At 37.8% G+C, this 13,735-nt stretch overlaps 1 protein-coding gene across 6 annotated transcripts in view; it reads left to right on the forward strand.

Moving 5' to 3' along the window:
- Positions 1-239: 239 nt before the first annotated feature.
- The window catches only part of gria3a (glutamate receptor, ionotropic, AMPA 3a), a 62,485-nt gene continuing 48,989 nt past the window's right edge, over positions 240-13,735 (forward strand). For 2 of the 6 annotated variants that reach the window (XR_011926941.1, XR_011926942.1), the window contains exons 1-2: positions 241-465; positions 821-979. Coding sequence is in view for 3 of the 6 variants with exons in the window: in XM_072446388.1 (XP_072302489.1) it covers positions 378-465; positions 821-979 (247 nt within the window). In the remaining 3 variants the exon portion in view is untranslated. Of the gene's footprint in view, positions 466-820; positions 980-13,735 lie in introns of all 6 variants that reach the window. The other 4 variants (XM_072446388.1, XM_072446387.1, XR_011926943.1 and 1 more) reach the window with 3 other exon arrangements.

Below are 13,735 nucleotides of genomic sequence, written 5' to 3' on the forward strand. Positions count from 1 at the left end.
CCTGCTGCATCTGCCTCCCGCCCTCGCGCTCCGTCCCTCCGTGGCCCATTTGAATGCAGCCCGTCTAAGCCACGGGACGGAGATGCGCGTCGGCTCCGCACGGTCCCACCACCATCTTTAACTCAAAGACCGGCTCTATCCCCGGCGGCGGCGGCGCGGAGGAGCGTGCGCTGCAGTTGCGCCGGCAAAGACACTCACTCCGCTTGTGCGCACTCTGCCAAGGAGCGAGGGAGCGAGAGAAGGAGGGAGAGAAGGAGGGATAGAAGGAGGGAGAGGGGCACCTGACGACGCATCTTGTGGATTTCTTTTGCCTGTGTGTACATGGTTTGCCTCGCTTCACCTCAAACGCAGGAGTTGATTTTACTTCTCCGACCAAAATGTGGCTTCGAACAATAGCGGCCACCTTCGCGCTGCTGTGTGCGTTTGGAGAGACGCGGGCCGGCTTTCCGAATCAGATCAACATAGGTAAGTTGAACGGGGCACACACTTCACCGGGCTGCGTCTCTTTGTTGAAGCGGCTCTCTTTTCTCTGTCAAGTTCAGCCCCGTTAACATCCTGTGGGCGTTGGGGTAAAAATAGAGTTGATCCAAATTGGCTTTTTACGCTCTCTGCAGTGCATTATTGAGAGAGAGAACGTGACATGTCCTGACTTGTGTGAAGTTAAGTCTTCTCATCACGTCCCGGAGAGGGCTAATTGTGTGACAGCCGCTCAAAGAGGCATCCATCATGCGCATAAGGACCACCGAAATAAGGCTGTGTGGAAGTGTCTGTTGGACTGAACTAATGAGCCTGTTGTGTGACATTGTCTTGTCTGCTGTAGGTGGACTGTTCATGCGCTCCACGGTGCAGGAGCACAGCGCCTTCAGGTTTGCTGTCCAGCTCTACAACACCAACCAAAATGTGACAGAGAAACCCTTCCACCTGAATTACAATGTGGACAACCTGGAGTCATCCAACAGCTTCTCTGTCACACACGCCTGTAAGTACTACTGACACTGCTCCATCTCAGCAGCCCCTGCTGATGCTACTGGGTTTGCACGTTTAGTGTTATTATTAGTTTGAATCAGCTGAAAATAAACAGTCATTGACTTTTGACAAGCTCAGAAAATGAACAACCCTAAGTAGCCCTATTTGAATCAGGACAAAAAACAGTTAAAACTCAAAAACAAACACAAAAAAGTAATGTTATTGAACGGTGCATCTTATTACCTGATAATTACAGTATTATGAACATAAAGAATCGGCCTATACCAACCTACAGGCCAGGAGAAGCTCTGCACGCCTTCCAAGTTAGGAATTATACATTGGCACTGAATAATTCAAATATTAATCATCACAAGTATACATTTATAATGGTAATTGTAAATTAATACTTTAGAAGGCCAATGTTGTGCACTTTAATGGATAATAGTTATGTTTTATGGGCTCTTAACTGTATCACATCTCGAATCAACTTCTTGCGACTGCTTAGAGTAGTAGCTCTTTGCAATTTTCATTTTGTAAAAGCAGCTCTCTGGAATCGGAATGTTGGAATCTCTAAATTAAAACCAGCACCAAAGAGTTTTAAACTGGCTGTACAGAATGTCATATAAATCAAAATAAAAGCAAAGCCAAAGATTAACACCAAAAGAACTTTCAGAAGAACTAACCTCAAATAGACCATCATTAACCACACTACATTTTCTGTCCGACTTGTTGAGTAAATGAAACCTACGCAAAACCATTGTTCTCTTCCAGAATTGACAGACTTTGAATGGTTGACATCCTACACACACATTTACTCTAGCACCTGCCAAGTTATGGGTCCTGCTAATGCACGCAGCCGTCTCACATTCTGTCAGAGATTTACCAGCTGGATGATAGAGCGTGATGGCCCGTAATTGGGCAAAACACAGTGATTTTCTAAATGCAGTAATTCAGTAATTCTAGAGAAGCTGAAAATAAGCAGCACTTGTATGACAGTGTGAAAAATAAAAAAGAGAACATGCACCCCACTACAGAGAATACAGAATCAGAGTCAATAATGCACTAAAAATCAGCAACACAATATGATAATAATTTTATTTTATCAGCACTTGTGTGTAGGAGGTCACACAAGATCACCCACAAATTAGCAATGTTCTTGCCAGAGGTTTATTATACAGTGTCAGAATTGATTTACCCTGATGAATTTGCTTTTACAATTATTATTATATTACAATACGTATCCATCAGAAATTTAAAAAAAACTTGAGTTGGAGTTATTACTGCTGTACCTAATTTTAACTATTTTTAAAACATGAAAAACAGAGCTAGTTCATTTTAAACATTTTGCAGCGGTACATACTTATTCTCCACGTTCCTAACACATTCTTAGCATCTTAATAATTCACTGCAATGAGCGCTTTTCAGAAATTTCAGAGAGTCGTCACGGTAAAGCTAACAAAAACTAGCATGCTAACGGCACCTGCCCTAGTTCTCAGACAATAAAATGCTTTATCATTTGATGCGGACAACACACAGGTCTCATTTTGACCCTACGAGCCGCCTTTACAATAGAATCTATAATATCTGCACTATGGCAAAACAAAAATTGGATAAAGCCACTTTAAAATAAACCCGAGCTTAACAAATACATGCTATCCACTTCATTCAACCTCCATCCCTTGTTGGGAAATGGTAGGTTTTGTCTATAGGAGTTTTTGTTTATAAGAGATCTTCTATTGAGAGTGTTTTTCAAACTTCCTATAAGTGATCTGATCTTTTCTTCTAAATCTACCTCTGTATCTACCTGCATTGCATCAATGAAATTTCCCCATGTGGGACAATAAAGGATTATCTTATCTTATCTTATTCCCATTCAATACGCTCACAAATAAAAGATAAATAAAACTGTACTCTCCAAACATGCTTTTACTGCCACAGGATTGGCTGTTTAAAGCCAATTTGTTCACGAATAACTGCACACCCCTCTGTTGAGACTAAGTGTTGAGTTGTCGTGGTCACTGGTGGTTTGCGCTGCAGCCCTGGGGAGAAGTTGTGGAGAACAGGCCCTCACGTTCACACAGTCACACATCGGCAGTGTCCAGTTCAGCCTTGTACCGCTGTAATTGCACTGTGGGGTCAGCACTTTGCTCAAGGGCACTCAAGCAGTAGCAAGTGATGAAAAGCTGAGCATTACACACTCGGAGCTACAGGGATGAACACAAGCGTGAATCTCGGACCCTGTCACTACTGAAGATTACTCAAGTGGAATAAACGTGTATTGAAAGTGCATCAGTAAGCATAGAGCATAATGGTAAAAGCAGTTCTTTTTCAGCCATTTTGAATTCACTGTACTAGTAAGCGCAGAAGCAGAGAGGGTTTATACACACAGGTGGACACAGCATATAATAAGTACATTAGAAGGACATCTTGTTTTGTCTTAATGGCAATGTTGCGTGGTGAAAATGGAATAATGTGGTTATGCAAAGAGTGGCCCTAAATTCTAAATACAATACAATTCTATGTGATGTCTTTATTTTGGCCCAATCTCAATCTTTCCATGGTTTGGACTGATACAAAGCATACATCATGTTCAGATTGATTTGCAAACCAACATCGTTCCCTCCTCATCTCTGTGCCAACATTTCAGTTTGGCTGCTCTTTTCTCCCACAAAAGCCAAGGTCTATATTTTTAGAAACAGGCATGGCTAAATAATGGTTGTAATCCCATTGTAGCTGTTCTCCACACTTACACAAAGCAGAACTCTTTATGACAAAATTTAAAGGCTGTCAAATGTCTTCCATTTAGGGTTTATACTTGTTGAGTGTCATTCACGGCTGGTTTGAAAGTGAGTTCACGTATTCTCTATTCATCTCATGTCTTTGAGTTCACCTGGGAGTGTGAAACAAGGTTGAAACACAAATGCAATTTACTGTGTGATGTTGTATCATGCCCTTATTAAAAATGCAGACCTGAGCCAAGATTCACTTTGAGGAAGCCTTGACAAGAGCGGCAGCAAGTTTTATTTTCGTTTAAGAAGCTACAGTATAGAAGAGTAAAAGGACAATGAAAAGTAGATTGACACATGCTTAATCTTTGGTTACACTGTGGATGACTGCTAATTAGGAGCAGCCAGAAAATGGCAGCACTTGAAAACCTCCCAAAATTACACACACTTCTTATTTTAGGACCCCAGATTGCGTAAATGACACACACGTTTGGCAGGTGTTGATTTAGTTTGACGAAGAAGCAATTCTGGCAGGATGTGTTTATGTACAGTATATTCTCTTCGTGACACTGACTTGCATTGCAAATAAAACAGATTACATTCCCGTAGTGCAATATTAAAAATGTCGCTGTTTTTTGTATCTGTGCTTAATGAAAATATAGCTGTTGCGTTTGCTTTGTTAACAGTTTGATCATTATTTATACACTTAATCTGTCATCAATAATTTATCTGGCTAAGAATTGGAAGAAACATAATTAAATAAGATCAATTATGTTTTGGTGACATCAAATAAAGTGCGTCCATCTTATTTTGTACATTTTAGTAGGTTGTGCTGTCCTCTAGTTAGGTCAATATATAATGATTGTAACAAATCCTTGATGGCAAATGGCTGTGTTATTGGCAGCATGGATCAATAGAGTGGAAGGCTATAGTTCGGAAATGTGTGTGTGTGTGCGTGTGTGTGTGTGTGTGTGTGGTGTGTGTGTGTGTGTGCGTGCGTGCGTGTGTGTGCGTGTGTGTGTGTTTTTGGGCGTGTGTGTGTATGCGTGCGTGTATGTGTGCGTTTGTGTGTGTGTATGCGTGCGTGTGTATGCGTGCGTGTATGTGTGCGTTTGTGCGTGCGTTTGTGTGCGTGCGTGTATGCGTGCGTGCGTATGTGTGTGTGCGTGTATGCGTGCGTGTGTGTGTACGTGTATGTATGTGTGTGTGTGTGTGCGTGTATGCGTGTGTGTGTGTGTGTGTGTGCGTGTATGCGTGTGTGTGTGTGTGTGTGTGTATGTGTGTGTGCGTGTATGCGTGCGTGTGTGTGTACGTGTATGTATGTGTGTGTGTGTGCGTGTATGCGTGTGTGTGTGTGTGTGTGTGTGCGTGTGTGTGTGTGTGTGTGTGTGTGTATGCCTGCGTGCGTGTGTGTGTATGTTGTGTAAGTGTGTGAGTGCTTAGTTTATTCAGTATGGAAAAATCAATTCTCACCAAGCTTTCATTTTCTCTGTCTCATTCTCTCCATTTAAATATATGAGCAGACTGATGCTGAAGAACTCTGATCAGCTGGTTTAGGTCAGCACAAGGCATGAACTGCAAACTTTCTCTGAATTGCTTTCGACAAAATGGGAACTTGGGTTTTTATTATCTTGACCGATTTGTGCGTGTGGGATGTATTGATGTGACACAATGCCCCGGGACATGGCTGATGGTGTGCATAAATGTAGAAACAGGGAGGTAGAAGCCATCAAGAAATGGGGTCAGGGGCAGAGGGGAGACTGGAACAAAGCCTGATCACCAGTCTGCGGTCAAATAGGGGAGAGATCTAGTTTCTCACTTTGGAAACAGCTAAAGTAAAGTGGTTTATCTCATTTCATTCTTGACCATGCAGCCCCGTCTACATTTTGTACAAAAGCAGAAGGGGCTGGAATAAGGCTTAAAAAAAAAAGATCACACTTGGGACAGTCTAACCACAGCCGCTAATTTGTAGCACGTGTCTCTCAAATGCGGAAGACTCTGAATATTCTCGTGACATTCAGAACAAAACTACCGCACTTTTTGGACTATAAGTCGCACCAGCCAAAAAATACATAATAGAGAAGAAAAATACATATATAAGTCGCACTGGAGTATGAAATGCGGTTGCAAGTGTGAAAATAATATCACATATAAGTATAAGTCGCACCCTGGTCAAAACTATGAAAAAAGGTGCGACTTATAGTCCGGAAAATACGGTATATAACTTAGTTTATCTCAGATCTGTAGAGTTTAGTGCTTTGCTTGTTGATTGCAGAAATCGGCACAGTTTCTCAGTCTTATAATTTAATTTTTTCATGCCATGTTTCATCGTCATGTTTGTTTAGACACAAACGGGCCATGAGTTTCTTTGATTGGTTAAGGCACCTGTCAATCACACCCTTTGGAAATCAGGGAGACAGGAAATGACTCCAGACCAAAATTGGTAATGTGTAATCAAAGCATGTGGTCTAACTACTAAAACAAAGGAGGTTTTGGTGGTTTTGTTTGTTGGGTTGTTTGCAATACAACTCAAAAGCCTCTTTGTGAACTTCATGTGGGACAAGATTAGATTTTGTTGAGGGTCACGACACCCTGGAATCGTAGTATCCATAAAAGATACTGTGCTTTTGAAAGATAGAAACAAATACTAACTGCAGTCACATAATCAGTAAAATAAACAGTTGATGTTTTACCATTTGGAGAGGTCTATTATATGAGGATTACATGACTGGATGGATAAAGAATTCACCCCTCTACTAGACAATCACTGATCTGATTCAGATTGTGGGAAAGGTTTTTGCTAAGGTCTGAACGCATAACAATATTTTTTTAAGTGATTGGTGAATGGTGAACAATCTTATGTTTTTAAGTTGGCACTGTAGATGCAGCTTAGTACAAGCAGATGCTGCATCACAGTGCAGAAGTAAATTCTAACTTGTGAAGGCTGGCTGCTGGGTGGCACAAACTTTGATGACATTTGGTCCATTTTTCACAAAGTCTTTTATTCTCGCTAACTATCCTCCTCTGCCATGAGTCACTTGTGTGTGCGCAGACACAAGCTAATGTTAGAGTGCTGGAGTGTGTAGGCACTGGACGGCTTCACTAATGCACCAGCACCAAACATTTGATGAGGCCAGATATTCTCCCCCTCCACCTCCTCCATAGTTCTCTTTCATAATATAATGCGGTTAGTCACTGGCTCTGTTTTAATATACAATCAACGGTAAGTATGCAGGCATCGGTCTGTCCATGCTTAAAAAGGTTAAAGAAGGATTATTTCTTGGTGAAATGGCAAGTCATAATAAATATAATACATTTTCACTGTCAGGGCCAACTAAATCTTTGAAGATATTGCTTTTGTTTAATACAAGCTGAATAACTTGCATAATGTTAAACATAGTGCTTCTGAAACCTTTTCTGGTACGCCCCCCTTAAGGGAGGAAAAATTATTACATGCCCTTCCAGCCTTGGGAGTATATCAATATTATAATATTATGTTATAATTGGTAAAGCATAAAACAATTAAATACATTTCACTATATAAACGTATTTAAGATTTATTTTATTCAACCTTAATTTAACCAGGAGAGTCCCTCTTTTCCAAGGGGGTCCTGGCCAAGAGGCAGAAAAGTACACATACTTACAACAAAAATTATGAGATGTATTTTTAGTGCCATTGTAATTAAAATAGGCTTTCACAGCCTCATTTCTCTGCAAATACACTGCCTGTCTGAGTGCTCCTCTCCTCTTCCTCTTCCTCTGTATCAAAACAAATGTAGCTGCTCACGAGGAGAAACATTAAAAATAAAGTTTTCTGGTGTATCAATGAACGAGGCGCAAAACTTTGTTAATATGAGGATAGAGAAGTTTGATTTAGTTCTAAATTATAGATGACCAATGAGCTCATTTGTATGATATGCGTGTGTTATGTAAATTGGCATCTCTAAATTGCCCCTAGTGAATGAATGTGAGAGTGAATAGCATGTACCCCGCATAAGGCCCAACGTCACTGGGACAGGCCTCAGTCACCCAATATTCTGATGATTATATTGTGACTTATATAATTATAACTAATAATTGTTGAATTTTCCAGGCAATTGTAATTCCTATATCCACTGGAAGAAGGGATTTTCTTTCACAGACATATGGCCTTTTAAATCTGAAATTATTCAGTCCAGTAATTACACAAGGTGATAAGCATTGCCTTGTCTTAAGGGTTTGTTGACCCCAAGTTGAACAGAGACTCATATCACTTTTCCTCCTGCCAAATCTAAAGGTCAATATTGTAGCTTCTTACTAGTCAGTTTCTGTTAGTTACTGCTGCTAAAAAAAAATGTCAATATGTAATTAAGCAAGAGTAACAACCTTGGTTTTGTCACATTGTTCTGAAGTCATTTAAAGGGACAAGTCATGAATGATGCATGAGACGAGCTTGTCAAACAGTTTGGGCCAGAGGGGAGGCTTTCTGCACCATCATTTCTATCTTCAGTCTTTGCTAATAAATGTGTTTTTGTGGCAGTGATATTTGCACAGATTGTGACCCTAAAACTCACAAGGGCAGTGATAATAAAAATAATAACCACCATTCTGTTATGAAGCCTCACGCTTGACTATTAGCGCCAAATACTTTCTGTGTACAATTCAGTTTTGGGTAAGCCCAGTGATAAAAAGACAAAAAAAGACTGTTATAACGTGACGTTAAAAATATCCATGCCTCTACGGCTAGCATCCTGTCAGTTTGAATAATTCGTTTTGTGTGTTTGGCGTGCTCATCCTTTTCTATTTTTTTAGGTGAAACAAAAATAAAATCTAAATCAAGCTTAACATATTAGACCTGAGTGTTTCAAGTGCATATGGCATAACGTTTTCATGTTTTTCTAAGTATTACTCCATTTGGAGAGATAATACTTTATCATAGTTTAAGGTCAGTCAGTTTGGAAAATGCAGGAACAATTTATGCAGAAGGAACTATTTTTTATGACAGTTTAAACATCTATTTAAAAAAAATAAGAAAAGTTGTATATATTGTGTGATATAAATGTATTTGTCAAGTAATCATTTGTGTATTGTTTATTATAGGTATGGCATAACCTCTATGTATGTCCCATCTATATAAATTCATTGTATTGCATAAAATTCTCAATCGTTGCTCAAACTTGATTTGGCCAGCAAATGCAAAGCGGAGTTATGTAATTTAGAATGTCCTGGGCCTGTCCCCATAATAAAGAAATTATATGTCAACATATGTCTGTAAATATAATGTTTTCATGACATTTCTTAACGTGAATGTAGCCAATACCATGGAAAAGAGGATGTTTAGTAGTCTAAAATAAAACCCCAAAATATTTTCACTCAACAATGACTTTTAACAAGGCTTTGACCTAATTTTCACCAAAACGTTGTTGATGGGTCGGTACCACCCTTTGGATAATCTATAACAGAATAATGTTAATGGTTATAGGGGAAAAAATACAGGGGACTGGCTCAGAAGTCCCTCAAATCTTCCCAGACTAGCCAAGTTGCTAAGTGATCAATAGCATGAGCATATACTAATTATGTGTCTATTATCTTCAGCAAATTTTCAAACTTGGCAAAAACTAGGTAAGATTTTGAGTGTAATCTTTAATTATGTTTTGCACATTTGAGAGAAATGAGCAGCCTAACTTGTCATATGCACTTTAAATGTTGACTCATCCTAACTCTTGTCTCACAGTAAGCTAACATAGCTGTAAAAAGAGTGCAGAAGTGAATGGGCTGGGGGGCGAGCCACTGGAGATGTGAATGTACTTATATGTCAGCCCAGTTACAGGCGATGCTGATCACTACTGACAAGATACACTGATGCTGAAGCAATTTGTTGGACTGCAGCGTCCTTCAGAGAATAGGGATTTTGAAAGCTACGAATTAGTCAATGTTACCTGTAATTGCCAAAGGATGACAAGATGCGCATAACAAAGAGTGAAGAGGCCGTTTGGTTATGAAATATGTATTTTTTAATTCTGCTTGTGGAATGGACCATCATCTATTTTAAATTCTTTGAGAGTTTTTCTCTGCATAGAAGGAGATGTTTTGGCAGTGTTGTTTTGTTATTTTGTTTGCCAGATAACTCTAAAAGTAATGGGGCTGATTGTTATGACATTTTAAGGAAAGGTCAGCAGTAGCCCAAGGAAGAAAATGTAGTTTTGGTGCACACCCAAACGTGGTTATGCATAAACATTTGCAAATGACAACTTTCATACTTATTTTTACTTATTCTTTATGTATACCTATAGTGAGATCTGCAAACATAGCACACAATCTTGCTGCACTCAAAAAGCTGCCCTGAAAATTCTAAAAATCTCTTTTAGTCATTTTATTACATAGTGTGAAAAAGATGGGATAAATGTTGCCAATCATTTTTGTTAGACAATAGATACAACTAGTTTGAACGGACCCCACAGTGATCACATGTCCCTGAAATGAAGGGCACTTGCAAGGGAAATACCTGATACTGGAATTAAAGATAACAGAGTCATGCATCTTATTTAAAGAAGTCCAGAGTCAATGTTTAAAAAATAAAAAAGACAAATGGGAGATTATTAATCTAGTCAAGAAATGTAAGAGCAAAACATCAACTGACTATCGAGGGTTGAACTGGACTGTAATACAAAAAAAAAAAATATATATATATTCCAAATCATTCCAAATTGGTACTTTTCTTACAAAATGAAAATGGCAAAGGTTATTCCTCTGTATATAACTGACAAAAAAATATAGACCTGTTTCAATATAGCCTCAATTTAAGAAAAGCTATTTAACAACCGACTGGAATATTTGATAGAAAAACACAAATTACTTTCTGATTGTAATACATATATGGTTTTACAACCAAAAGTTCACCCTCACAGGCATTAATCGACATGATTGAGGAAATTACTAATTCCTTGGAAAACAAAGTTGCTGTTTGATTATTCATTGACTTCTTTTGACACTATAAACCCTGGAATTTCAATTTGCAAATTAGCATTGTATGGAATATGGTCTCAAAAGGAGTGTGGGCTCCAAAGGAAGGTTTTAGCAACCAGGCAACAGTTTGTGAAGCGTCCTCTGCTGTGACCCATAGGGGACAGTACTGGGACCAACACTTTTCATTTTGTATATCAATGAACTTTTTAATGTATCAAAACTTTTGAAACTAGTTTTATTTGCAGATGATACACGTTTTTGCTCTGATGGTAACTAGCACAAATTACTGTAAACAATAACTTTCAAAACAAGTAAATTGTAAATGTGTTTTGTAACATATGTTCTTATGTTTTAATATAAGAACATATGTTGTCTTTAAATATATATAAAAGCACTAAACTGCGTTTTGGAAAAAAAGAAGATAAACATAGAAATAAATGCGATGGTGGAAGGGATTCATATAGAGAAGTTTAGCAAAGTAAATTCCTGGGGGTGAAAAATCTATGAAAAACATAAGCAGAAGGCCCAAATTGAAGTGTTAAATGCGACATCTCTCCACCAATTATACTTTTCTCTGATCTCATCCTTTTTGAGTGATTGTAAGACGTTTGAGGAAACAATTATAAAACATTACACATCTTTTAGTTATCCTTCAATGAGCTGTTGGATTATCCATAATGTAGGGTTCAGGAAACACACAAATGCTTTCGTTTTTTTTTTAACTAAATTAATAAATAAGTAAAAATAACTATCTTAATAGAATATTTAGCAGTGCTTATTATATTCAAGAAATCATCAATTGCCTGAACATATCCAAAATGTATTTACAGAAAAAAAAGGGGTTTACATGAGGAACATTTAAAAATGCTAGATTACTCACCACAAAGTTCTTGTGTATCGATATGTGAGGTGAGGCTATGAAATGGACTGAAGAAGAACTTAAGTTGTGTCCAAATATCAAGCAATTAAAAAAACAAAACTGTACAGGGTTGTTATTCTGTCACTTACAATTAGTGAAACAAAAACTGCAGTAACAGAGGATGTATTTCATTGTTGTAAGTGTGCTTTTCTAGAGGGAATGTGTGCTTACGAAGATGATGGAACGTTTTAAGTTATTTGAAATGATAAGTTGTAATAATGTAATTGATGTAAGTCCTGGTGAATACAGATAAAGTTAAGATATGGTAAAAATCAAGCTGGATGTCATTAATTATCGTTTGATCTATGGAAAAGAGGTGAGATTCAATAAATCTTCAATAACATCTTCTCATTCAGATGTGATGAAATGTACTAATGGAAGAATATATAGTATTATTGTTGTTTTTCTTCTTTTTATATGAACATACTGAAATAAATAAATTAAATCAAAGTCAAATTATTTCTGCTTTGTTTTCATTGAAATACTCTGACCTTGTTCTGAGCGGAATTCTGAGTTTGTCCTTGAATGATGCTGTTCTGACGAGGTGAGATATTTCAGTGAAATGCTCAGTATTAAAGTGTATGGCTGTTTCTCTTCTCTTTTTGGACAAACACTTACGCAGCTTATTACACATTTATTATATTCACCGTAACACTCAAATCACAAGGAAACCAAAAATCACAAGTGGATTATCTTGAACTGAAAAATAATTATATTGAGTTCTTCCATAATTTGAATCTGAAATCAAAATGTGTTGTTCTGTTATTAACAGTGTTTAGTTTCAAGTAAAGTTTGATCAGTTATCTTGGGTTAGTGCTAATTTGTCAGTGAACCATATTTACACATAACTGATCCTGTTACATAGCTTTATCAGTGCAGAGGAGTTATCATTTATTGATATATGTTTTATGCCGCAGCAATAACTTACGGTATCCAATTTTAGATTTTAGACTACATTCTATTTGCACTGCGTTTCCCCCTCTGTAATCTGCTCTGGCCTGTGATGCCTTGTGTTATATTTGTGGTCGAGACAAACAGCACAACAACATTGCGTGAACGACAGTAATGCGTGAAATTGGAAAACACCTAAATGTCAAAACCGACTGGTCATTATTTTAGACCATCTGCTTACTAAATAAAATGGAACAATTAATTAATTCTCATATCACTTGTGTATTGCTGTCATGATTTCATTTGAGACATTTCATTGACCTTAGATGTATCACATTTGTTGTCAGAGCTGCCCTTTCACGTGGCTGGTTGTGTTTCTCTGAACATGCTCTTTCCAAATCTTCGCCTGCTCCTATTAGCTTCAGAGAGGAGCAGAATGAAAAGGCTTTTTACCCTTTTGTAATATGCTTCATGTAAAGTGCACTTCAGTGATGGCTGCAGATAATAAAGAAGCAGTACAACAACAAATTTAAGTGCAGGGTTAAAAAATAAAATAATAGATGGGGAAAAAAATTGTTTATTAAAACTCCAACCCGTTTTGACTCAGGGATGAGTCTTCAGATTCCATACATTGTGAACAAATTAGACCTGTTTGATAATATTTTGTATTCAGATTGGTTTAATTCACTATAAGTGACTCGTCTTTGTCTTTATTGTGTCTTGATCATGTGACTCATGTAACTATGTAGTCACATGACTTCAACCTTAAATACTCATCAAAGTTGAAATGCATTGGCTTTTTAATAAACTAACCTGTATAAATAAAGGTTATGATAATAATCTGCCCGGATCTGGATCCTAAGACCAGTTATCCCAGTTATCTTCTAATAGAAAAACTGTCTGGCAAAGTATAATCATGTGGTTATTGTTATTGAATTCTCACACCATTTTGGTGCAATTCTTGGCTAGGTTTTGGCCCATCAACCCCTTGACCCTCTGGAACTTAGGGATGGGGCAATTGGAGACACAGTTTTACTACACTTTTGCCTACATATCTCTATGGTGCAGTTTAGCTGTTTAGATGATAGCTAGTTTTGTATTTATCGTCACACTAATTAGAGAAGGACGATCTAAAATTGTCAGCATTCCTATAAATGTCATGGTTCAAATAACGCGCACAAGGTGAACAGGCCATAAAAAAGGACAGAAATATCATGTCATCCCCTTTTTATAATTGTCTCCTTTTGCAGCCTTTGAAATTATTTATTATTCGTAGACTATATAATTG

The sequence above is a fragment of the Eucyclogobius newberryi genome, unplaced genomic scaffold, assembly GCF_026437365.1.
Source record: "Eucyclogobius newberryi isolate DKJ021-1_F unplaced genomic scaffold, fEucNew1.0.hap1 SCAF_15, whole genome shotgun sequence".
Taxonomy (NCBI): Eukaryota; Metazoa; Chordata; class Actinopteri; order Gobiiformes; family Gobiidae; genus Eucyclogobius; species Eucyclogobius newberryi.